Consider the following 27,236-nt stretch of genomic DNA (forward strand, 5'->3'; position numbering starts at 1 on the left):
TGTGTGTATGCATTCCACAAAACCTTAGGAAACGTTCACCAAATCCCACGTGTATTTCATTGTGGTTTTTTTTTAATTTAGTTTCTAGATGTCGTGCAGTTAGTGCAGCGGAAGTCCTGGAAAGTGGGGGACATCTTCCAAGCCGTGGTGCAATACTGCAAGCTCAGCGAGGAGCACAGAGAGAGCACACCCAGCTTGTTTGACTGGCTGCTTGAATTGGGTTAACAAGGTTCCCTGGTTCAGCCTCTCTGGTTTATTCCAGTTTAAATAAGCAGTGGTTTGTGTAATGCTCTGATTTCTGAACATCACTGAATAAAGTGTGCAAAGATGTACAAACTCTACAAGAACAGCACAAGTCCGTGCCACAACTGACCCAGGAGCAAAGTGAACCCGAATTTATTGTGTCTTTCTGTGTCGTGAGGGACTCTTGACATGTTGTGCTATAGGATGCACTGTACTATGAGGGGATGGATTTTTAGCCTTCTGAATTAATGATCTACACAGCAGAGGCTTAATTATCTAATATATTCCATTTTCATCAATTTGATTAGGGTAAAATGAGATAGTACCCTAGCATTCAGTTTTTAAAAAACACTGGTATTTGTTCAGTTTAACTGTTAGAAGCAGAGTGTGTTTCAGAATGCCTAGTGACACCTTGTCCCTAGATAAGTGGTATTGATGGGTTTTTGAGATCCCCATAATATGCTAAGGGGTAAAAGCTTTTGAACACTTAACACCTTTGCAGTTAGACAACACAATAAAAAGCTGCTGAAAACACATTTTAATTTCTTCCCATGTGTTTATTTCTCTTCCATAGCTGTTCCTGATTCCTGCAACCTTCCCAAAGAAATAAAATCCAGTCTCTGTTACTTTCCTAAAGAACTGATTCCTTTTCCGTGGGAAGCAGTGCAGTTCAGGACAGCTACACCAGCTAGATTCCTGCACACAGCTCTGTGAGCCAGGGCAGCAGTTCTCAAGCCCTGTCCCACCCCAGCCCTGTGACCTTGGGCGAGTCATTTCACCTCTGTGCCTCAGTGTCCCTGCCTGGCAAAAGGGAATCATGATAGTACAGTTGTTACTTAAAGTGCTGCTGCTGAAAGCACTTTGTAACATCCTACACATCAGTTAAAAGCAGTGAAAAAGTACCATTTTAATTTTAGTGTAATTGAATAAACTGTTAATGAGATGAAGAAATGCATATCTGAAAAGAACACCATCTTGTCCTAAGAATCTCAGTGTTAATTTTTGTAACTTACAAGAAAGCAAAATGTTTGTTAAAATTTCAGCAGACGTGTTCATTTTGAAGATAATTGTTGGACTATATGTGAGAGTTCACATTCCTTTAACATTTCTATAATTGTTTGATAAGATGTACTCTGCTATCGTCCTGTTGAGATCATCTGTTGGTATCATGCACTTAGTAATACATTCTCTTGACTCTGCCAAAGAGACTGGGTGTGAATTTAAAGGTAAAAACAACTTATGACATCACAGCTCTTCTGCAATTTGTTATTTTGAGAATACTTTTCATCTCTTCTACCCAAATAGTGGAATACCTGCCTGCTTTTCCCAAAAAAAAAAAATATATATATATTTAAGAGAAGTTTTATTTTCCGTAAAACAGTATATGCTTCTGTAATATTTCTTGAAAAAAACCCTATCCTTTTGCACTAAGTATTTTTGAAAATTTTGAAGTAGTTTTAAATAATTTATTAAAAAGAGCCATATTCTCAGTTTTATCTTTAAAACCATTACAAAACTTGCATGAATGCATCACTCATTTGTTACAAAATGCAAATTGTTCGTGAGTCAAAATCTAATGTGGAACATTAAATAACATGAGTAATTCTCAATCTACTCTGCCATATAAACAGAACAGGAGAGATCACTTTAGACTCAAAGGTCAATTTATTGCAAACACTGAGCATAACTGGAGTCACTGGGGCAACCCCTAAGAACTGCTGAGCATCTGTAACTCCCGCTAACATGAGTGGCAAATGAGAATGCTCAGCATTTCTGAGGCTGAGAGCTAATGAAAAGCACCAAGAATTATAGACTTAAAGTGCTTTGTTTGAGTTAATAAATGGGAAAGTGTATTTATTTTTAAACCAAATACAGTTAGTTGTCAGTATACATTTTTTTTGTTGTGATAGAATAAATGTTTACAAAGCACAAATATCATGACAGAATTGTAACAGTGTGATGCAGTTTATCTGTACAGTAGTTCTTAATGTTGCAGTTTACTCAGAAATAAATTTATGTTATGATGTGTGTCCTCTTTGCCTTCCTAAAAGGTTCACAAATGAGCTATGGATTTTTTGACCTATGAAATATTTGCCTGCCGCCCCTGAAGCTTCTCAAACTTTGCTTCGCAATGACAAATCTGATCCATGGCTCTGACCAAAACAAGCCAGAGCAAGGTCCAGGTCCTGCCTCAGTGCCAAAGCTACTCAGGTTCCACAATTCGTTTAAGAGATAAAAGGCTAAACATAATATTCTTAGTATCACAATAAAATAAAAGAGAAATTATACCCTAATTGCCCAGAATAACTCCCAATGTACAAACCTCTATTAGTGCTCACTCTGGCTGATTTCAGTACCTGCAAAAGGGAGCAGAAGGGTGGGGAGACAGAAGTTCAGGAGTTTCCTCTCCTTGTGTGTGTGTGAGTTCACAGGGACAGTTACTGAAATATTGCCTAGATACCACAGGTATTTCTACTGCTACACAGAAAAGGAAACCATCACTTCACTGGCTAAATCAGAAAAGCATTTGCCCATTCTTAATATTTTTCAGTTTTTTAAAAGTGGGTATTAAATACACTTAAATGAGAACAACATACAGCCATAGGTAAAAATCTCCCTCTACATGAGCATGATGCAGGTTTTTAACAACACTGGGGGTGGTTGCTCACTATCTTTCTTGATAAAAACTAGGATACAACAAATTAAAATCATACGAACCAGATTGAAAGTAAACAACAAGAGAAGTTATCAAATGAGAAGATGCAAGACTTTTACACAAGTTCAAGTGGGAGCTGGAGAGTTCTGGCAGGAGATGTCTGGGGGATGCCCTGGCCATCAGAGGCCCCCCACAGGAGCAGCAGCCACAGCTGCAGTGCTCCCCTTCCTGGAGGCAGCTTCAAGGGAAGGCGCTTTGCCACGCCAGGGTTGATTCTACCACCCACATAATGAAGAGGTATAGATCTGATACTCTTCAAAAAGGAATTCCACTGTATTTTAATTAGATATTTTAAAACTTCATTTTTAATGTTGCGTTTGTGTAGTGTTGAGGTTACTAGAAGATGAAAAACTATACCTCAATTTTCTTCATACCTCTTAAGATTTTTATTGTCTTCAAGTAAATCAACCATTTATAGTCTGTGATAAAAATAGTCACCTGTTGGATTCAGTAGGTAACTTTTCTGAAGAGGCCGGTTTTACAGTTGCTCTTGTCCTGTTTCATGCAGGGCTGCATTACAGAAAAGCGTAGGAATGTCACTGTGAATCCTGAACTTTTCAAAACAGAGGGGAAAAAGCCACCAGTCCATCGAAATAAAGAACCCAGATGGCCTACTTAAATAAACTAAATTGCAGCTCAGAAGGAAAGCACATCCATACTTAACCAATTTAAGAAGTTGAGTCAAAGCGATTCCTGAGCCTTTGCCACATATGAGCAAACCTGTAACACCACTATTCTGGTTTTCCCAACCCACTCTGAACCCAGTCATCACAAGGAACAGGCCCTCAGAAGGCAACTTGCAACTGTGCAGTATTTGGTAAAACAGACAGTTATATTAGACAGCTGGACTATCAGACCAATCAAAACAATTTGTTGCTGGCTGTGTCCTCCTCCCAGCTTCAGCTGAGAAGTAGACAGTAAAGTGCAGCAAATCAGAAAACAGAAGCAGGATATATCTCTGCATTCTTTCACTAACTACCCAGGAAATTGTGAGTGATCCCACTGAAGGAGACAAAAAATGAAATTCATTCAAAATGCCACCTTTAAAATATAAGTGGGAGTGAGTATTACTGTCATCACCTATTCAGGAAGAATTTGAGTCTCACATGTCACAAATCCAAGTACTCATCATGTAAATGATGGAAATCCATTCATGGATTTCATGGAAATACCCAATACATGGAAATCCCCAATACATGGAAATCCCCATCCTTGTGAAATGTATGTTCTGTCCTTGAGCCGTTACATGACACAAACTTCTTTCCCAGAAAAACAGAATTGCATATTCACAGACGTTTATTCTGAAAGTATTTCAAAGGTCTAAAGGACAGAAAGAATACAGGAGATATGATTTCTACAGTGACAAGCCTTATTAAAGCACTTCAGGGCTCTCCTGAGGTAAGGCTCTCTTTCCTTTTCAGTAAAGTCACAGGAAACCAAATTTGCCAGCATTTCAGGGTAATGCTGAAAGCTGCATCTCACTCCAACCACACAGTGACTAAAGTAGCACTTGGATAGTATAAGGTAGGCAGATTTTAGAAGTTCCAGGTAATAGAGGTAGAACATACATATTCACCATTTTGGCTGAGGGACTAAAGTGGAATCAAAGGGATAAAGCTGCTGCCAGACCCACAGAATGGTTCCAGGAAGATACATTTGTGTGATATATTCCTAATGCATACCTCTATAATTTATTAAATCCACATATGGGTAAACCAAGGTGCAGAGAACCTAACATCAAAGCATTCACAGAGAGTATCCAGAGTACTACTGAAGTTCTTAGAAGGCACCAAGCCAGCACCCTTTCCAGCAGTGCTGTGAACCACACCAGATGTGAAACATATTTCACATATGAGCCAGAAACTTAGATAACAGCCTGAGAAGCAGTTCTACACACTTAATCTAGGAAAAATCAGAAATAGAACCCAGATGGCCTGCCAGTCCAATGCTTACTGTATGAAACCTCAACTCTGTATGAGTATTTTTGCAAAATTAGGATGAGAGCTTGAAGCCAAAAGCTATTACAGACATCTGATTCACTAGCATAGTATAAGGAAAAAATCAGAACTAAAGAGGCAACAGGAAGAAAATAAAATTAAAAGATTAAGGGTTTGGGGTCAGAATATAGTTCTTAATCACAGTCCAAAGAATATTTTGTACTTTGTGATAGTTCACAGCAAGTCAAATTTCAGTTTTTAACTATGCAGCAGTAGTTGCATACATCTCATTATAGTAGTTCTCCTCCATTTTTGTCAGCTGGAAATCTCCCAAGTCTCAGGTGCCATCAATATAGGGACACTGGGCAATTCTAAACCAACATGTAACAGCACTGCACTTCCTGGCCCTTTCAATTCCAGCATACTGAGAGACATTTTGGACATCCAAAGGTTTTGCACAAAAACGCGGGAAGCACCACAGGCATTACTGAGATTTGTGTCAGCCACTTTGCTAACTGGTGAAATTCCATTTTAAATTATCTTTAAAATTATTTTTACAATTCCATTTTAAATTATCTGCAACTCTCTGCTCACTTCTCCCACAGCACAGCACTACTTGAAATAACCAGGAAATCTGCCAAGTGATGACAGGCACTTTTGTTTCTTCATTTACACACAAGGGTGCTGGCAAGCACTCAGAGGTAGTCACAACACATCAGCTTTAGTAACTTTCTACTAAATTTAACAACACTTAGAATTCCACAACCAGAGATACAGAATATAAACAAAATATCTCTAAGTTCATTCTCTGCTGTCCACTTACTTTCTCCCTCTTTGCCTCTTCATCCTTCTTTCAAGTCGGCTGGAGATGAGTCAGTTCTGCTCCTTCACTATGCCTGCAAAGAGCAACTGCACTTCCAAGTGCTCTCAGGAAGTGGAGCCAGCTCTGCACAGGTGGAACCTATTGATAATTTCTGGGGGAGTGTAACGGTTTAAGGTTTGTCAATTGTAATACATTTATCTTTTGTTGTGAAATATGATTAGGAGTAAAACTAAAGTAGGCTTAAAACTTTAAAAGGGAATAAAGAAAAAAAAAACTTTATTAACAACACAAAGAATAATAATAAATTTAGAACAGATTTTTAGACCAGTTCCTCTTTCCTCCTTTGTTACAGCTTAACAACATACAGGGACACTTCAGTCAATTCCTTACTTAAATAATCTTTTTCAGTTCACTTTTGGGAAAGGAGTTTCTTTTTGTTTAGCTATAAGGATCTTTTACAAAGAGAGGAAATAGCCAGTTCTTGACTCTACTTTTTTATGATTAACAGCTGCCTGGGATCTGCTATCATGAATTTCCTCCTACTTTATTTTTTAAAACTGAGTTGCCGGCCATGTTAAAAAAGTCATGGGGTATTACTTTTAAGGATGAGTTACTCAAAGGCAAAAGTTCTCTTTAGTTTACTTCTCTTTGTTCATACTTTGTTTCCAGGAAGAGAGATCCCCCTCTTTTTTTCCGGGCATAGGATTTTTCAAACACTTTACACCTTGCTTCACCCCCCATGCCTTTCTTTTTTGTCATGGTTTAAAGGATTTTTTTCGTGAAGTACAGTTCACCCCTATAACTTACAAAAAGATATTTTAGCCAACCTTCATGGCATCTCCTCATTCGCCTTCCATTTAGAAACTTAGCTTTTACTTCATTGACTTTGGTGTATCCTTTCTGTTCTTCTCCCTCTCACCCAAGGAAAGATGAAAGTCTGTAAGCCTTATCTGAGCATTGGGGAAAAAAAATTAAAATCTCAGACAGAAGTTTCAGGGCTGGGCCAGGCCCTGCTGGAGCTGTGTCAGGAGCTCAGGCCGTCCAGGCCACGCTGGGGGAGCCGGATGAAAACTGCAAAGTCTGTCCAGAGGAGAAATGGGTGCCAAGGCTGTGTCTCCATGGCTTTCTGCCAGCTCCAGCCACAGCCCGGGGGTTCTCCCTCTGCCCTGCCCAGCACACAAAGCCCTGGGGGCTCTCCCGAACCGGGTCCGGCTGCCTCCCCCCAGCCCGTGAGGGCGGCCGGGCAGGGCCCCCCGAGCCGCGGGAACACCGGGAAAGGGAGAGAATCCCAGCAATGGGCTCTGCTCCCCTTGGCCACTGGGACCCCTGGTTAAAGATGGGGCCCAGCAGCCTCCGGAGCTGCTCCCGCCTGGGCCGCATTGGAAAAGGGCCCGAGCCAGGTCAGTGTACTTCATAGACGGCCAGAAATGAAAGAGACCTTTCCCGGAGTTTGCTTGTTTCAAATGGGATTCACGGAGCAAACAGACTTTTCCAATTGGTTTTTCAGGCTGCCAACAAGTGAACCAGCCTCCAATTGGTCCCATCAATCCACAGAGGAAGTTTTCATGGAGAAAAAAATTCCTAGTGTGCCCTCTCCCCAAGGTAAAACCAGCACAGGGAGGTAAGCCTGGCTAAAACCTCAATGTATCCTGGTAAATTACTTGCAGGAGTTTCTCATCCACTTCTCAGTTTATGTCAGGATCCTTGGCTTCCAGTCACTGGTAAGCAGAGTTTCTTCATACTGGACTTAATCACTGGGCCAGGATTCCAAGTTTAAGTCATCACTGATATTATTTTTTTACCTCAGTTCAAAACAGGACAATGAGGACTAAGCCGAATGGAATGGATTGAATGGAAAGTGGGCAAGAATGAGAGGGGAATTTAACTGCAGCATGCACGCAATAGCTAATAACAAGGCAGTGTGTAAATGGCTGGTGGTTTTCTCTGGAACTATGAATGGGGCATTGTATTACAAAAGCCAAGCTAGCATTTTAATTTAATATTTTATTACACACACACACAAAAATAATACAAAAGTCCTCAAAGCAAGTGCATACCAACACTCTTTCCACAACTGAGATTACTATCATGCTCTATTGGCTTTTTTTTTTTATTTTAAAAGTTACAAGCTGAAAATTACACAAAGAAATTGAGGTATCCTATGCATTCATTCTCATTAATCATGATTTCTCTCTGGTCTCTGAAATAACAGACCAGATTCTTCTCAGTGCTACTCAGCAAAGAGGCAAGATGCACTAATTGAAATACAAGGAACTATTCCATTTAAATGTAAGAGGGGAAAAAACCCTACTTCTCTTCTTTACTATGCACGTGATCAAATACTAAGCAGGTTGTGGAGAGAAGCTGTGGAGTGTTCATCCCTCATCAGTCCTGGGCAGCCTGCTTGGATGACAGGGCTCTGAGCAGGGCAGGCTGTTGTACTAGGTGATCTCCAGTGGTCCCTTCCAACTTCTGCAATTCTGCGATGCCATTTCTAAGTCAAATCTATCAAATCTAGATAACTGTTCTACTTCAACAGAGGGTGAACAAAGAGAGTAAAAGAAAACAGATCAGAAAGGCAGAGTTTATTGATTCTGAAACTCACAAAGTGGGGAGGCATACGTTAAACTGGATCCTTCCTTTCCTTGTCAGTGCCAGATTCTACAGGAGTTATCCTTGCTCCCTAGTAATAAACACACATTGTGAAGGAATCATTTAGGTATATCACACAGTCTATTCATTTTTGTTAATACCTTTGCCTTTGTTCATCCACACCTCCCTCATAGCAATGCATTGTGAGAAAATGGCTTAGTCACTGTTCTGGTGCTGGTATGTACCCACTGGAGAGATGGGAAGGCATGCCCATGCCTTTGCACAAATTTGTTCATGGCCATATTCTCTTAAATCTCAGTGACTATTGTAAGTCACTGCTGGTACCTGCATTTGGGCCCAGGAAAGTTTTCAGACTAGTTTTGTTTTGCTGCAGCAAGATTTCAGATGTCTCTCAAAAAAAAAGCAGAAAGAAAACCAGAATATATTAGTTACCTGTGATGATTGTATCACCTTTGTAGTTAAAAGCACAGGAGAAGATCTCATCAGCATGACCCTCTAATATCTGAAGGCAGTGTCCAGTAGCAGCATCCCAGAGCCGAGCTGTTTTATCAGAACTGGCTGTTAGTATGCAATTGCCTTTAGGGTTGAAACACACCTTTTAAAAATACAGAAATGAGTTTTTGTTACTTAGCAAGTCAGTATGCCTAGAGAAAGCAGCATATCAAAGTGAATGAAAGATTAAAATAGAAAGCAGCAACTCTTGCATCCAGTTTTTTAGTTAAAATCAAGGGTAGTATTCCACTAGAGTCATGCTGGCAAACTTCTGAAAACTTTGTGTATTTACAAAGGCCTTATATACCATGACCTTACTACAGGATCATAATTTCGAAGTATCAAGCACCAAAATCAGAATTGGTAGCAAAAGTAGCAGCTTTATTTAAATGTTATAATTACTCCAATGTAAAATTTATGCATATTTTATAGAGTTCTACATTAAATAATATACATCTCTGTACTATCAGAATCTGCTCTGGAAAAAATTAATTTTATAGTAAGCCTACATATTTGTCAAACATTCACTGCCATAACTGCATGGATTTCCAGATAATCAGGTACATTTTTGAAGCACTAACCAGACAATACCGGTTTATTAAGTAATTCAAAAGTGCTTAATCACTGAGAGCAAAATGTCTGCTCCCCAGAAATGAAATTTCCAAGTAATAACATTCCTAAGTGGTCACATCTCCATAGAATATCTGCAGAAATACATGGCCTTTTCCACATGCTCCCAGAGCAGCAGATTGTCTCCTCCAGCACTGAAATGATGCCAGCACTAAGACCCTGATGGAAGAACAGGGGCTCAGATTGTCCTCAGTGGGTCTACACTGAGTGTGAGATACTGCAGTGACTTCAGGAACTGAGGAAAGACCAATCCTTCTGAACTTACTATTCTCTCAGCAAAATTATTATATAGACAAATCAATAGAATGAAAGCATTTAAGTCTTGTTCATTAAGAGCCATCCTAGATTGAAAATATTAATATTTCAATGTCAAAATACATCAAAAAAGCAGCACAAACATAGCACGCTAGCTTGGAAGCTAGGGAGATAATCTATTTGAAAGAATAATGAAAATAATGTTGGTTAGTTAAGCAACTAAATATATCTGAAACAGAACCCTGGTGTTCAAAATTGAGCCAGATAAGCAAAGCACATGAGCACACTCCTCATGACCAAGTGAGTCTTGAAACAGACTTTGTATTTCCAAATCTCTTAAGCACTTTTGAAAATAAGATTCTCCGTGTATTTTTCCACAGAAATATGGTTTTTCTGTTTCATTCCATAAATCAGGTATGCAGAGAAATGACAAAGAGTAAAGAGGAACACATCTGGTAGAAGCAAGGAATAGGGGTGATGGTAAAAGCCTTAGAGGCAACAGCTTTAAGATGTCAACAAGAGATTAAAAACCTGGTGCTTATTCTGTCAAAGAATGTGGGACTCCAATGGCACAATAATACAGGCACAGTTTAGGCCAGGTCAGACAGGAGCTCTGTTATAACAATGATTGCACTGAAAGAACACTTAGAGAGCATCTCCCTCTCTGCTCCCCTGTTCTTTATCAAGTGGGTGTGCAGACCCAACAGATAAACTCCTTCAGGAAAAGGAAAGAGCTAAGGAAAACCAGTCACTTCAATGGTAACAAAACCAAGTGTCCACCCCTTGGAGGGATGGACTTAAGGAGCTGTCATCATTCTAAGGAATCAAATCTAAAGATATGATAATACAGAGAGGTGGCTCTTGGAACCCATAGGAGTAGCACACCCAGTATTGTCTTTGCTCAGAATGGGGGAATTGGTAAACAGTCATTGTCTGACAGCCCTTAGCCAAAAGGAATGTTCTTTTAGTAAAGTTAACTTCTTAGCCAGGCCTATCATTCTTAATATTAAAGAATGTGGTGGCATAATGATTAACAGTATTCCTGCATCATGGAATAACTGATGGATTGGATGTCACACACAGTCAAATTTTAAAAGGCACAACTTACCTTTGCAATTTCATCTTCATGCCCTTCCAGCTTTGCAATGCACTGTTTTGTTCCTGCATTATAGACTCTTGCTGACCCTGTTGCAGTAGGAGCCATATGTGATTGTTATGTTTAACCCTCATTTCAGTAAGTACATTTCAATAAGGTCAGAAGGAACTCATCCTCAGGTTTAATTTTAGAAGAAATAGAAGGCAAATCTCACATAGTTTCCTCCAAGGGTAAAGTATGTTAAAAAGAATCTGCAATATAGTTGGAAAAGATTGACTTCCTTTCCAACCAGAAATGGTTTCTCCTGGAATTATGTAAAAATACAAATACAAAGGTCCACATAGAGCACAGCTTACTGAAGCCTGTTGTGTCAGAATGCATGTACAATATATATAAGACACTTTCTTTATAATTCAGATATTAATTTTATTTAATAATATATTCATTATATTTAATAAGATCTTGATTAAATACCAGGAAACTTTTTACATTGTCATTTGTCTTAATATAGCAAGTACAGGAATACAGATCCAAATAGTCAGCCCCATCCAGTCTGGCATCCTGTTTCCAGAATTGTGTATCTAAAACTAATACAGTGTTGTCATTATGAAGTATAATATAAATAACTGGGCAGGTAAATACAGAAAACCATTTATTGTAACTCCTAGACAAAGAATAAACAAGCAAAACTTCTGCATACCAATAACAAAACAAAATTAGTTATTTCACTACCTCTTTATTGTGTATTTTCCTGCTGTGCATTAGAAAAGCCTGATAGCAAATTCACCAGTAAAATTCCAACTACATTTTTCATTTAAGCCTACATCTGAGCCACCAAATCAAACCCTTCCAGAGCTATTTACGTACACATTTAAAATGTATTTCCAGCTACAAATGAAATATTTCCTTACAAGTTTGAAGTTAAAGGGGAAAGATGTTGAGTTGAAGTATGAGTATGAAGTATGAGTTAAAGTATTGAAGTATGAAAATAATTTGTCACTGGAGGAAACTTTTAAAGTTTAACACCCAATTTCTGTAATGCAACAAACATTGCTTGATCTGTAGTTTTGAATCAAGTCCTCCTCTTCATCAAGCTACACTGAAAGCAGAGCCAAAGGGAAGGGAGCAAGGTGTTTGATGCTGCAGTTCATCAGCTGTTTGAGGCAGCTCCCCCAGCAGTGGCAGCCCCTCACTCACCATCAGCAGAGGCTGTTGCAATGCGCTGCCCGGCGTAGTCGAAGCACACGTCCAGCACCTCCTTGCTGTGCCCTGCCAGCGTGGCTATGTGTGTCCCTGTCACAGCATTCCACAGCTGCACACACAAACAGCACTGCATTGCTGCTTTGCACTAATTTACTTTATAGATATCTAGTTGATTGAGAAAACTGGTAGTAGAAGCCCTTCCTGATGTTTGACATGTAATAACATGAAAGCTGAATACAAATCAATAATGACTCTTCAGTTAGTTTAATGAAGTCCTACACATTTTTTAGTTCAGTGTATTGATTAAGCAAGACTTAACTAGGCTTCACTGAAATGAGTAAGATTATAGGTTTTACATTTAGTTTTAAATTCTCTAATTCATTATATGTGCTACTTTATAATAATGTTCCTCTAAAAAAGATACATTTTATATGTCAAGTAGCTGTATTCTCTACCTACTCAGCCAGCTTACCATGCATGTTTTGTCCATTGATCCAGTGACAATGAGAGAACAGTCCCAGTTGAACTGGGCACTGCTAATCTCTCCTCGGTGGCCTATTAAAGTATGTAACAACCTACCAAAAAAAAAATGAAAGATAATCATTTACATTTATAATGTGTATTTTATATACACATATAAATTATAAGTTTTGAAAATGGTATAGTTAAGGTGTCAAGTCTTCACCATTAAAGCAATTAAATTGAGTGGTGCAGCTCATTTAGGATTCCAGCATCATATCAATTCCATTTCTCTCTTTGGCAAAAAATAGGTAGTAAGGAATAAAATCGAAAATTCCTCCCTTCTCTTTAAAAATATTTTAGTGAAATGTGATGATTTCCAGTACCAGCAACAGATTCCTTGTATTAATCTACATGCTAAGCATATACAGCATGTTTTTCCACATTACTCTCCCATTATCCTACTTCAATGAACTGTAAACAGTACATCTTTAAAACTCCATATAATCTAAACCTTTTATAAAATCCACTGAAGATCAAATGGAAGTTAATCAGGTACTTAATGTGAGCATGTTCCCACATAACAGGCAAATGACAGCCCAACTGAAATAGGATTTCTAATCCTCATTAATCCTGAATGTCTTGTTGCACAAGACTGGCAATACAAGTCCCATTAAATTTTTCAGCTTTATCTGAGTAGAGAGGTTACAATTAACCAATACTGCTTCCTAATAATTAATGGCCTATAAGGCAACAAAGCCTGAAAAAGATTAATTGAGATATATATGTATTAAAGGATTAGTAAATTGGGTTATCATCACAATGCTAATATCACTGCATCGTAAACAGAAGCAGACTGTACATAACAGATAAACTAAACTAGAAAAACAACTAAATTAGTTTAAGTGACTAAAATGTTTTTATTCATTGCACAAGATATATAAGGGTAGCTAAATTAATATATGTGCTAAATAAAGAGCAAAGAACATTTCCTGAGCATTTGAATTTGTTTATAATAACAGAAAATTCATTACATTCTTAGCATTTTACAGAATTACTCCCTTTACTTTCTAACACTGTGAAGTCTACACTATTGGAATCGTGCAGATTTTTTTACAGTAAAACCAAAAATAATCAACCAGATAACAGAGAAAAACTTAATTTTATAAACAAATTATTTGGCCATCAAGACTGCTGTTACTGTAATACCTAATGCCCAAAATACCTAGTAATACCAAGAAAAAAGTTTTAATTGAAAATCTAAGAGCTTAAACTTCCACTTTACAAAAAGGCAGTATATTTTTACGGCAAGCTTTGACTTAAAATTCTGATCAATAAACAGAATAAATAATGTTGAGAGCATCTTGCAGAAACCATTATAAGATACACAGAAAGAACACAGAAGAGAGGCTTATGAAGTGCCATAAAAATTCCATTTCAGTTATTTATTAAAAGCAATCAGCTTTAGCCATGACAGTATTTCCTGAGCCTTCAGTTTCCAAGTGAAATTTGATCTATGGATGCTCTTCCATTTGACTACAATTGCAAATGAGAAACTGCCTCTCTCAGCACGCTGGTGTCCGCACCCCCGACCCAAGATACAGGACCAGGCTGTTGATTTGCCAAATGAAGCTCTGCAGACACCTTCAACTGAACTACAAAGGACTGTATCTGCCATGGAAATACAGAGCTGGATTAGAAAAGTGTGTTTACCCCTTCACCCCTTTTTTCTTTTTAATCACAGTATTTTATGAAGAAAATCTCAAACTTCATTCAGATTTCTTGTCCCTACATCAGCTTCCCTCAGGGCAGTTCAGGGCACCTACTCAGAATAAAACTCAGGGATATGTGTGCTCAGCAGGGTCAGCCAGCAAAATCAGAAGAAAACTCAAATTTGGAAAGCTGTACACCTCATGTAATTCACATGGTGTAAAACAAGCACACAAAACCTCACCTACAAGATTTTTGAAAATCTACCTGAACCTGTCGACGGCAAATTATGATTTGCTTATAATCTATCTGACTGCAATTTTCCATTATTCCAAAATGTATTCATGCCCAAATGCCATCTGAAAGGCTGAGTGCTGGCCTTGGAACAATTCTATTGCCCACTAGCTAATCACCAGAGCCACCAGTGAGAATATTCTCCTTCATATTCCTGATATACTGAAGTCTGTATTGATTTCATAGAAAAAAAAAAATGCGACATGAAAATCCCCAGACTTTGATTTCACTGTAGGCTCAGACAATAAGCTGGAAAAAAGTTGTTTTCTAACAAAAATACTTGCAAGAACATCAGCCTGAAGGAAGTTGAATTCAATGGTCAATTTGCTGAATGAAATACAAGCTCTATAAGGTGTAGCTCAACATTTTCTATTTAATTTGTCCTGAAATCATGCAAAGTAAAATTATATTTATTACTGCTTTATTACCTGCCAGTGCAAACATCCCATACTGCTACTGTATGGTCAAAGGAGCCAGTGATGATCCTGTCTCCAGAGGTATTGAAAGACAGAGCAATAATTTCTGCTGAGTGCCCCTGAGAGAATTTTTTAAAAAGAGTATCAGAATACAAATTATTACTTTTCCACTAATATAGTATAATACGTAATCTTTTTTCAGCAGCATAATCCTTCCATAACTGATCACTATCTTATTTACTGTTTTGTCCAGTATATCACAATCTTGACAGAATTATCTGCCCAACTGTGGAATTGTCAATATCCCAACAACTACAAAAACTCAGGCACACCACTTCAGCAGGAAGCTTCACTACATACAGTGTAGGATTTATGTGAGAGAAATGCATTGAAGCAGCAGAGGCCAATCTGACCCTCGGGAATGCCAGCAAGCCATGCAGAGCAAAGAGAGATGGCAATCTAGAGGTAACTGGATGGCTGTCCTCTGCTCATGGTTACCTCCTCCATACAGAGGAGGTCACAACTAACAGTAGCTGCAGGTTTTAACAAGTGATGGAAGGGATTCTAATCTATGGCAGTAGTGTCACTGCAATGAGAAAATCTGACATTTGATAAATAGGACTCATAAAATACTACAGCTTTCTCATTCCCTTCAAGTTTTCTTATTCTGTTTTGTAACTGGAGTCACTATGGGATCACCTGGTAAAAAAAAAAAACAAAACTGCACAGTTTGAAACAGTTGTAATGATTACACTGTTGTTCATCTCATCTAGAAAACTAAGCAAGGAACACCTCTGAAAAACATAGGGAATGCAAACATACATTTAAAGTGGCTACTTCTTCTCCTTTCTCTAGATCCCATAATTTGGCAGTGGTATCCATGCTTCCAGTTGCCAATAATGTGCTCTGAGGATTAAATGATAAACATACCTGTAGCAAGGAACATTGGATAGGAAAAGTTTAAAGAAGTCGATTTATATATATACTTACTAAAAAAAATAAAATAAAACAAGGATCGGATTAATATTTTTAAATAAGACAAAGGTCTGATATTATTTTATGGCATACAGAAAACTTGCAGAATTCCACAGCTCACTAGAACAGTAACATATCCTTACCACATAACTCTGAATAAGTACTCAAACCAAGTGGACTCCTTGCAAGCACATGCTTTGTTTTCTTTATTTCAAATTTCTCTTTGAAATTCTCCAATTACTGTCCAGTCTGACAGTCCTCCCTAGCACTATCATTTGGTAAGTTTTCTCTGTTACTTGATGAGACTGGGGCAAAGATCATCCAAACAGTTCTGTGAACCCACAAACACAATCTGTGCACTCTTACTCTACCAGGAGTCATTATCAATGTCATTTGCCAAGGGCATTGCCACAACATCGTACTTAAGAAAAAGCAAGAACAAAAGCTCAGCAACTACTTTAATTCATTTTTCATATTAAAAAAATCATGTAGTCATTCTCTCTAATTATTCAGTGTGATTGCTCTGCAAATAAAGAATAGCAGGTGCCATGATAAAAGGAAAAGAGTAGCTCAGTTTCTTCATCCTGAGTTACTATGGGCATGCTCTTTCCAGCAATGTATTGGATGCGATAATGGCCTTTCAGAAACAGGTCTGATTCAGAGCAACACATCATTTCCTGCTGGCAATTATCTTCTAATTACTTGTCAGCACAACTCATAACACTCTGGGTCTAATCTAACCCCTAAGAAGTCGGAAGAAATGGAGAGGCCTTCAAACATTCATCTGACTGATTTGTGGAAGCAAAATCACTGCAGCCTTTCTCAATCAGCAAACATGTTCTCTGTTGTAAGGAGTCACTCAGAGTATAAAAAACACATGAAACAAACCCCAAATTCCAATATTGTAAACCACCATTTTCTTGCTCTAGTTAAAGCCTCTCAATCTACACTTAAATTAATTTTTTTCAGAAATAATTTTCAGCAATATTTCATTGAACAGTGATTCTACAGCTATTTTTTTAAATAAAAAACCCTCAAACCATTCATCGTTGAAATTCAGAGTTTTAATGTATTTGGCTGGATCTTTTCAACTGAAATTTGTCCATTGAGATACTTGCTGTTGAGGATAGGGGTCCTAGTGCATAGGAGAGGAAACCAAGCATTTTTAAGCTTAAACTGCTTTAATTTCACAGATCTTTGACATTTCAGCATCCCACATATTCCCAGTTAACACACTTTACATTTCAGAAATTCATTCCTCTACAGCTCCAGTTGGTTCTGTACACAAAGTACAGATCTCTGTGTGAAAGACAACAACCCAAACAATGATGTTCTTGTATATTTAGTTCTGCAAATATGAGAAGCAATACAAGATAGCTAGAAAAACATGTGATATGTAATCAAACAAAAAGTATGTAAAATAAACTGAAAATTCCAATTGCTATGTTATTTTTCAATGTTTGAACATTTAGCAAGCAAGAGAAATAGGAACAAAGTAAAAATAAAATTTCAAACTCTGTATGAAGGTTTATTCTATCTCAAGAACTGTCACACCATCTTCCCTTGCAGTGCAGAAATGTTAACAGGAGCTGGATGTATGAATAGATGTGCTGCAATAAATGTGCCTTCCAGTGGGAGCTCACAAGGAGCTGGAACTCACAGTCATCAACAGTGGTGCAAGGAAACAAAGGAATAAGAAACATCCATCACTACTCACTATTTCTGCACTATGTCCTCTGAAGGTATGATAACATTGTCCTGTTTCTGTACTCCACAGTTTGCAGGTTTTATCAAAAGATCCAGTGGCAATCTTGTCACTAAATAGAAAAAGAATCCTATCATTTTTATGTAGAAAAACCCTCTGACTCCAGAGAGAGCAGAATCCAGAGAAACAGCACCCAGCCTTGGAAGCTCCCATGCACTTTGCATGGGAGGATTTCACTAACACAAGTTAGACCAAGGTAAAAAATTAGCAGACACAGTGAGTTTCTAAGAGAGCTACTGTGCCAATCTCTCAGCACAGGAGTGTTCATAACTGACAACTGACCTACTTTAGGGATGATGTTATGCTGCACTTACAGATTTATTAAGAAGTTATATCATTTCATCAGATAACACCTGTTGATCAACAATCATAATTGCAGTTCACCTAAATTTCAGAAGTTGAACTCTGCTCCCACTGAAGTCAGTGGAAGTGTTGTGACCATCTGCAGTTAGAACAAGATTATAGTGAAGTTTCCAGAAAATGTACCAAGGGACATTGTACCAAAACCTAAAGAGTAGCAGAAAAAAAAGGTTTTTTATCATATTTTTAATTTTAAAAAGTAGTTCAAAGTTCTCATCATGGTTTGTCTTGTTGTATGTTGCTTCTCCACTTCTATGTTACAGTTTAATTATTGATCTTTGCACAGATTTTTGTCATTAGTTTCACCAAGCTACATAAATGAACTTCATTAAATGCTTTCCTAAAGTAAAGAATAATATCAGAATATAAGACATTGACACAGAAGGGCCTAAGTTTTCATATAGAAGAAAGAGATGAAGTACGTAAGAAGAAATAGTGTAAGAACAAATCTTTTAGCATTTATTTCTTTATGTTAATTGTGTATTGTTCAATTGATAAATAGGACATCTGACAGTGATGTGATTCAACAGAAAAATGGGAATTAATTTATCTTACTTTAAAGAAAAAAAATGGTTTTCTCACACATGACAGCTTCCTCAGGAAGCAAACTACAATGAAACTTCAGTAGCTAACATGTAATTCCCTTCACCTAACAGCTGGCAATTCCAACCTAGGGCAAACAATTACTGGAGAAAACAAAAGGTGCATAAATCAGTATCTGATGTTCACACAGCAACACCTTGTGGATTTTACAAAAATTACTCAAAAGCCGTGACATTTCTAAAATCATGTCCTAAATAATATTGGATTTATAATGGAAAATGAGATATCCACTTCTTTCTCCTTAACTGAAGCAACACATAGTGTCGTAAGTACTTATACCTCACATAATATACAACTACATGAAGGCAGAACAGTATGATCAATATTCAGAACACATGTAGATATTACTGAAATAAACTGTTTCAATATATTCAACTGACTCATTTATATTTTTTCAAGACTGAATACCTAATTAAATTTGTCGTTAGTATTTCTAAATTTATATTTTAAAAATGATAGCAGAAAACACGTTTGAATGGATCTCTTGTACAAATAATGACAGTGTTATCCCACAGGGATCACTTATAGCTGAACTCTACAAATTCAGAAGTTGAATTCTTTCAATTTGAAACAGTCTAATTTTTGTTAGAGTATTTGCAAAATAACATCATTAGTAATTATGAGGAGTCTCAGAGGAAAATTATTTACCCATAGGGGTTATTGAAAGCTATTGCATAGACAACGTTTCTGTGTCCCTCCAGAGAATGCAGCTCTTCTCCCGATGCTGTATCCCACACTTTGCAGGTTCTATCATAGCTTCCCGTGATAAAGCTAAAGCAAAGATAAATTGATTTAGAAATTAATATCTTAGTGGTCCCAATGCACAACCAAGTTATTTATTTCCACAGATTTTAGTTAGCTAGATTTTTTTTAGTTAGGTTTTAGTTAGATCTCCTCTTTCTTTCAAAAATACAGATTTATGACCATAGAGGTTCCTTTTCTTCTTTCTTTTTAACATCTTATTCATAAAAACACCTTTTTCTAATCTTTGTAGTATTTCAAGTAGAAAGCATGCTTTCAAGACCTGAAGGAAAAAATAAGACATATGTCCACAGCGGAATCAATTAACATGAAAGCTATACTTTCACTACAGTGACACTCCCAAATGAGTTTATATCAAAGACTCATTTAGCTTTTATCAATATTTAGTTTATTGCCATAATACGTAATATGGTAATTGTCAACAGACTATGGCTGTGGAAGAAAAAAATGACATAAATTGAATCTCACCTGCTACTTTTTTGCATCTCTCATTGGTTTTCCCAGAGGCCTGAAATATAATCCCCAATTACACCTGAAGCTGCTTATAAGCAGCACAGTTGAATTTCTTTTGCAGCAAGATAAGAGCACTGAAGTTTCCTTGCCATTTAATTTACAAGTACAAAACTTCAATTACTGATTACATACTTTGACTTTGAAAGCAACTTACCGGGAACCAGATTTGTTAAATGCGACATTAGTCAGGGGCAATATGTGTGTTCTAAGCACCTGAAATAGAAGTGGGGGCAGTGAAAGGAAAAACATTTGATTCGAACAAAATAAAATAAAATGGTCCAAAATATTCAACAGATGAAATTTTTCTCCTCCTACTGTTAGAGAAGAAGAAATCCCACATTAATCATCAGGTGATCACTGAAGATTTTATATCATATTGATTTCAATTTTATAATTTACTGAATGAACTTGTTCTTTCCACCATTTTTGCATTTTCTTCACCTTCTCTGGGACCAGAAGAGCAACCCTAGACCACAGCTGAATGGGCAAAACAAAAGAGGAGACCATGACTGTGAGATCACTGATAAAAGAAATCTCAACTAATATTAAGCTTCATCTAGCGAACCAAGAAATCCAGTTAAATTTGAGACTTTTAGGGTATGGGATGCTTCCAGCTGGCACTTGACTTCGTTATACAAAACAGGAAGAAGAGATACAAGCTACAGCTCTGTCCTGTGAGGTCATGACAAGGTGTGCAAAACCATAACAAGGTACTCAGCAAGACAAAATTTCAATACAGAATTTCAAATTTAATGTCTGCACGTGTTTTTTAGATTATGGAGGGCACTGTTTTCTAACATTGTTTGTAACGTGCTTTAATCAGACAGTATAGGATCATTTATGTGAATGAGCCATGGCCATAATAACACATACTAATGTTTATTAAACAGAGAGGAAAACAGTTTCAGATACTGCTATGGAAGACACCATGCCATGATACTTTAAAAGGAACCAAAAAAAAAATATAATCTGGTTGGTGTTTGAATAAATTGGCTGCTGTAAAACACGGTTTGCACCTGAATAATTTTCACCTATTACAAGCTGCCCTCTCCTCAAGTCTAAAGCACAATAAAATCATAAACTGGGAAATCAGAGCAATTGCTGAAAGTGAAGTAAAGGAATGTTAAAAATACCCCAGTGGCTCACTAGGTATTTTCTGTAGTGTAAGAATGAAGAAGAAACCAGAGAGATTTAATCACTGACTTATTACCAGAGATTCAACTTCTTTTTCTTATCTCAAGTTTTCCAAGCTGCCTGTCTCCAAAAGGAAAATGAGGAAGGCTCATAGATCTTCTACTCTGAAGAGTAGGGACTCGTCAAAATGGAAATAACAATTGACACGTGAAGGACTGAGAGGGAGAGAGAAACAAAAAATGTGTTTTATGTTACAGAAACAGCAATTTCTGCTCTCTAGAGAAAGCAAAACTGAAGTTGTACTTTCAGCTACAGAAGTAGGAATGAGCAATCAACATGTGGAAATGACAAAAATATTGTGTTTTTTAAAGAGAGCCACGATATCCATATGCATGTGAGAATCAATAATTATGGAAATTCATGGAAATTTCACCCATAACATTTTAGGACTACATGCAGAAAGCTCTGAACAACAAAAGTATTTTTAATTATGAAAAAGGGGAGGAAAACAAGATGGAGTTTTATGTAATTTCAGATTATGAGATTAATTCTGTTCTTCCAATGCCCAGTGCTGCAGTTGCTTCATCCACAGAACTCTGGGCCACCAAGAATTGCCTGTGCAAATGATACAATAATCAAACCCTAAGGCAATACTAGAAAAAATATACCCCAGTTCTGCAAAATCTGCTACTGCTGTACCTAAGATAAAAATCTGCAAATCACTACAGCATCCCATGCCATGGAATAGTTTAAAATCTGAGATATTGCTATAAAAGCTCATTTATCTGCAGGTTGTCTAACACACTACCATCACTACAATTACTGGAAATAACAAAAAGATGAGTTTATATACTTGCTTCATATTATACTCCAATGCAACAGGAATAAAAACCATTCATTTCCAAACAATGCACACATGGAATATTTTTTTAAGGGGAAAAAAAAAATCTCACTCCCATCCATCTCTTATATTTTATTAGTATCTCAGAAGAACCTGGTACTTGTGTTTCATTTAGAAGCCTCAAATAAAACTGAAACATAAAAAAAAAGTTATTTTCACACACTTCTAACCACTCTTGAGTGAAGGAAATAAGCCAGCACTGATTTGATCTGCCTGCTTCTATTATATCCAAATACAGAAGCTCAGACACAGCACTAGACCAAACAATGAACAAATACATTTTTACACATAATACATGTTTACACTCAAGTTTGAACAAGCATTTGAAGACTTGTCAGTCTCTGTGATGAACAAACAATTTTAAAGCTTTTGAAAAGCAAGGCATTATCTCAGTTGAGAGCATAACTTGGAAGAGAAACTTTTTAAATTTAAGATGCCTTGCAACATAGCTCTGTTTTCAAGGTTAAATACATATATCTTTGCAGAATTCACCCAGATGAGTATTGCTGGTCAAAAGAACCAAAGTGATACCTAGAAACATGCAAGGGTTTTTTTAGCTGAACAAACCAACACAAAAATTCTTTTTCTCCTTTAATTTAAGGTAACAATGAACACCATGGCGCTGACAAACATTGCTTAACAGCTACACATTGCCATCTGCTGGCACAATAAAGATACAACGTTTAACTATTTCAGATTGCAGCATGCAATCTCTGGAAGTCCCATTTCCACAATTAAATACAATTAAATCTATTCTCCTCTGACAGACTCAGTCCTGGATTGGGAGCTCTGAACCGTCTCTGTAATCACTGTTCTTAAAAATCCTATTTGTTTGAAATATTTGAAGTGCTGTCTGTAAACCAAAGAACAATTTATCAATATTCAAAGATAATAGTAATGACAGAAAGTAATGAAAACCAGTATTTGTAATGATACCTTCATGTAGCATGATACCCCATAAAATAATAGCATAAGTCCCACAATTTTCACAAAGTGAAGAACAATCAGATACGTGTATGAAAATATTTTTGTCCTTTCACAACAGCTAATTTACTTGGGGTTTATTTACAGGATTTGTTCAAATGTAACTTGGGTGTTGCTGGCCCACAGACTTATTCAACAAATAAAAGATTAATTTCTCTCCATCCAAAACACACCCTAGTGCATAAGTCTGTGTAAACAATGTCTAGGAACAGTTGTACTTCTCAGCTTTTTTCAGGGAATTCCTGGCAGAAATTCCAGGCCAGACTCAGTTGGTCTAAAAGTGCAGAGAGGATTGAAATATGCCAATAAATCAGTTATATAGCACAATACACAGCAATAAAAACTTACTCACAGTACCACAACTTAAACTCCCACAAATGCCCAAAATTATTTTAAAGATGCCTCTGACCTTAAAAAGAGAGAATTTGTGATTCTGTTTTTCCCCCAGCTTCTCCTGCAATCTTTGTACTAGATGTATGACATGTTCAATGCAGGAAGCTGTGATGAGAGGCTCTCTTTTTTGGATTTCTTCTACTAAGGCTGTAACATCTGTGCTAATTATGAGAAAAGAATGAAAAATTCAAGAAGTACCCCACATACAAACCCAACACATTCCATCCTCTGGCAATAACTATTAATTTAAACCCAAGAATATTATTTACTTGCAGAGAAGCTGAAGTAAGCAATTAAATGCTTTGCATTTATCTCATTCTGTAAAGACCTAAAGAAATAAGGATAAATCTTTCTTGGTTTTTATACTTCCTTCCCTCTCTTACTGAAGTTGTACACTAAAATTCAACTTCTAAAAAACTGTAGCTTGGCAAGAAATTTATCTTTTCAAATGATTTCCATGGAGGATCAGGCATGGGAGATGTGCATTCCAAATTGTCAGTTTAAATATCTGAATTAAACTGAATTCTATAAATTCCAAACAAATTGCCCATGAAGTAGTAACAAGATAAATTCGATACGCAAAGTCTTAAATTTATCTCTGTCTGTGGCTTCAGAAATCTATGGCTGGTTCTACAACTCTTAGTTGTGACAGTAACTAACACATGGTCCAGTGTACTGATGTCCCTGGAGCCCCTGCAAGGGGGTCCCAGCTGGTCTGTGGAACTGGGTCATCTTTCCATGTCATCAGATGACTACTGATTTCTGGCTTTCTTAGTGAGACACTAAGGGTTGACAATACCCAGCAGCCAAATCACAATCACAAATGACTCTTAAAATCAGTTTAGCAAGAAAGCCAAGCATTTCCATTAGTATGGGCATTATTCAAGTCTAAAGGGGATTTTCTGCATCAGTCTTCTGAATGGGAGCCACTACATCCCATAAATTAGTATCCTCTCAGTGTTTATACTCCTGTTCAGTAACACCAGACAACTGGACAGTCCCAGGTAGCCAAAACTCAGTAATTTTTAAATTGGGATTTTTTCATCCTGCATATCCAGTTTACACTGTCTGCTGTCTTGGGCTTACATGCAAGGCCTCTTCCATATCAATGCTGGTATTAAGACAATTATATTACTTCACGTTTTTCTGCCTAATAAAGTCCATGGATTTGGGCAACTTTATTTAATGGTGACACTTTGTTATTTTTCTGAAGCCCTTACTCTCAGAGCTGACTAAGTAGAGCAAGTAGGCTCGACATAATAGCTGATCTCAATTATGTCTAATACAGTCAAGTAGGGTTGTACATTAACATGCTATAAAAAGGTAGAGTGCTACTATCTGAAGAAATACCATACTTACTCAGGTCTAAGGTCGAGCAGATCTATTGATCTGGTCTTTGACTCACCACCTTCTACATACTCCAGAATAATTCCTTTAAAAACAAGTGATAAACAGGTCATGATTAGACTTCCGGAATTTTATAACGTGCACTGTAGACAGCAACACTTCCATTTTTATAGCTCCACTGACTTCAGGAGACCCAATTCCAGTTCTTGGAGCTGGAAGGTTAGCTGTTCTTGCTGAGAGTAAGCATGGTGATGGACAACTCTGATGTGCTTATATGAAAAAAAGATATTAATATTATTTCTGAGTTTTTTTCTATTCTGGAAATGAACAAGCTCTTTTTGCATCATTTAATCAGTGTTAATATCAAAGAAGCTGTCCTGAAGATATTTGCTGTAGTATGTGTCCCAAGAAGCCTGGAAAACACATTGTACAAAACCCATTATATTTATTCTAGTGTTTGCAAAGGCTTGAGTGCAGTAATGTATCAAAAATCGTAACACACTTTACATTTCCATGTTTGCTCTGGCACCTCTGCAACTTCCACTGAGCTTGAGTATTAAAATGTTTAACCACATGGCTTCCTGTTTTGAAACAGCTGATAAAGGGCTTCGCAAATCCATGAATTGCAGTGGGAAAGGATAATTTAGATGAACCTTTGTGTCATTCTGCATTTTACAAAGTTCCTCAGAAAAGCATTTAATTTGAAAGTAAAATCTGTTTTTCCAATACACTTCCTGAGCTGGCCATCTCCAGTTTGTTACAGTTCTGAAATTTCATTGAGTCACCTGAGTACAGGATAAACATTACAGTCTGCCAGCACTGCTTTTCCAAGCATGGCTCTGCTCAGAAAATTCATAAATCAAGGACAAAAAATACGAATTATTGTCAGTTAGGTTGGAGAAGGCATCAGAGATCATTAAGTCCAACCCATGAGTGAACATCACCTTGTCATCCAAACCCCAGCATGAGTGCCAGTCCTTAAACACCTCCGTGATGGCGACTCCACCACCTCCCTGGGATGCCTTTCCAAGGTCTGATCATTGTTTCTGTGAAGAATTTCTTCCTAATATACAATCCAAACCTCTCCTGGCACAGCTAGACTGTGTCCTCTCATCCTCTCGCTGGGTGCCTGGCAGAAGAGACCGACCTTCACCCGGCTCCAGCCTCCTTTCAGGTAGCTGCAGAGTGGCAGCGTCACCTACAGTCACTGTTGGCTTTTTAAACCCCTCGCTGTGATGAGGGTACGAGTGCCCTGACTTTGCAGTAAGTCACTAACTAGAGCCGCGACGGGCGATGAGCCGCAGCCAGCTGCAGCCTCTCAGCCGGGCACCGGGGCAAGCACCGGCACCTCCGCCCCAGCCCCCGCCGGGCTGAGGGGACCCGCCGTGACGGGCGGTCCGCACGCCCCGCAGGGCCCCGCCGCTCCCCCCGGCAGCACCCGGAGCCCCCCGGCAGCACCCGGAGCCCCCCGGCCGCCCCGCCCCGCTCCGCACCCGGCGGGAAGTAGCGCAGCAGGAGCCGCCTCAGCGCCATCGCCGCCGCCCCGGCCCCGCGCGTCCGCCCGCAGCCATGGCAACGGCCCGGGGCGCCGCGCGGCTGAGGGCGCCGGGCCCGCCATGGCGGAGCGCCGGGAGCGCGGCCGGCCCTGCGGTGTCACCGCCCCGGGGCTGGCACTGCGCCGTCCGTACAGAGCTGCCGCGGCTCTGGGCTGCGCGCCCAGAGCGAGAGCGGCTCGCTTTCTGCAACCTAGAAAGGAGAGCGATAAAAAGATGTATCAAAGTCGGCGTGCCAAAGAGCGGCTAGTGACGGCTCTTTGTAAGCGAATGTATGAAAGCTTTTTGGAAAGTGAATAGTTGCTAAAGAAAGAGGGCAAAGATTAATTAATTGTTAAAAAATTTAAACCTAATCCGTTTAAATTTTTTAAAGAGATTCTCAGAATTGAAGCACAACTATGAAAATACAGTTTAGAATCACAGAATCATTAAGGCTGGAAAAGGCCTTGAAATAGAGACCAACCATTAACCCAGCACCGTCGTGTTCACCACCAAACCGTGTCCCCAAGGGACAGGGGACGCCTTTGGAACACTGCCGGGAATGGTGATTCCACCAATTTCCCCCAGCAGTTCTTAGTATCCAGTCTAAAGCATGGCTTGGCACAGCTTGAGGCTGCTTCCTCTCATCCTGTCACTTGTTACTGGGGAGAAGAGACCGACCCCACCCCGCTATGCCCTCCTTTTAGGGAGCTGGAGGTGATAATGTCCCCTCGGTGTCCTTGACCCCAAATAAACACCCCCAGCTCCCTCAGCTGCTCCTCACAGTCTAGGCCTCCAGACCTTGCATCAGTTTTGCCGCCTTTGGATGTGCATTTCATCAAAATGCAAAGAAAAAATGTAATTGAAAAGAGATAACCAACATGGAATCATTGGAAAATAATGCATTAATAGCACAAAACATCTGAGTCAAGAGTTATGCTGAAATGGCTTTAGAGCATCAACAGGGGGAAGCAGTAAACACATTCTCATTCGCAAAGCCCACATTGTTGACAACGGAATACAAGACAGTCCCACTCAGTGTTTAACAATACATGACTTCCAGAACCACCCATATGGCTC

General features: G+C 38.4%; 2 protein-coding genes across 2 annotated transcripts in view; one reads left to right on the forward strand and one right to left on the reverse strand.

Moving 5' to 3' along the window:
- Window positions 1–225, forward strand: part of SPHKAP (SPHK1 interactor, AKAP domain containing) — a 43,907-nt gene extending 43,682 nt beyond the window's left edge. The window contains exon 10 of the mRNA XM_062499336.1: window positions 82–225. Within this exon, the coding sequence (XP_062355320.1) occupies window positions 82–225 (144 nt within the window). The remainder of the gene's footprint in view (window positions 1–81) is intronic.
- An 8,142-nt stretch (window positions 226–8,367) lies between these two features.
- On the reverse strand, window positions 8,368–26,157 carry DAW1 (dynein assembly factor with WD repeats 1). Its single transcript, XM_062499268.1, has 13 exons — window positions 26,118–26,157; window positions 24,637–24,709; window positions 23,294–23,438; window positions 20,020–20,078; window positions 19,239–19,361; window positions 17,580–17,679; window positions 15,710–15,817; window positions 14,900–15,006; window positions 12,481–12,583; window positions 12,003–12,117; window positions 10,818–10,894; window positions 8,765–8,927; window positions 8,368–8,402 (listed from the first exon to the last, which is right to left on the reverse strand). Exons 1-13 carry the CDS (start codon window positions 26,155–26,157, stop codon window positions 8,368–8,370), a joined length of 1,248 nt encoding a protein of 415 aa, XP_062355252.1.
- Window positions 26,158–27,236: the final 1,079 nt, after the last annotated feature.

The sequence above is a fragment of the Cinclus cinclus genome, chromosome 10 (assembly GCF_963662255.1).
Source record: "Cinclus cinclus chromosome 10, bCinCin1.1, whole genome shotgun sequence".
NCBI classification, from domain to species: Eukaryota; Metazoa; Chordata; class Aves; order Passeriformes; family Cinclidae; genus Cinclus; species Cinclus cinclus.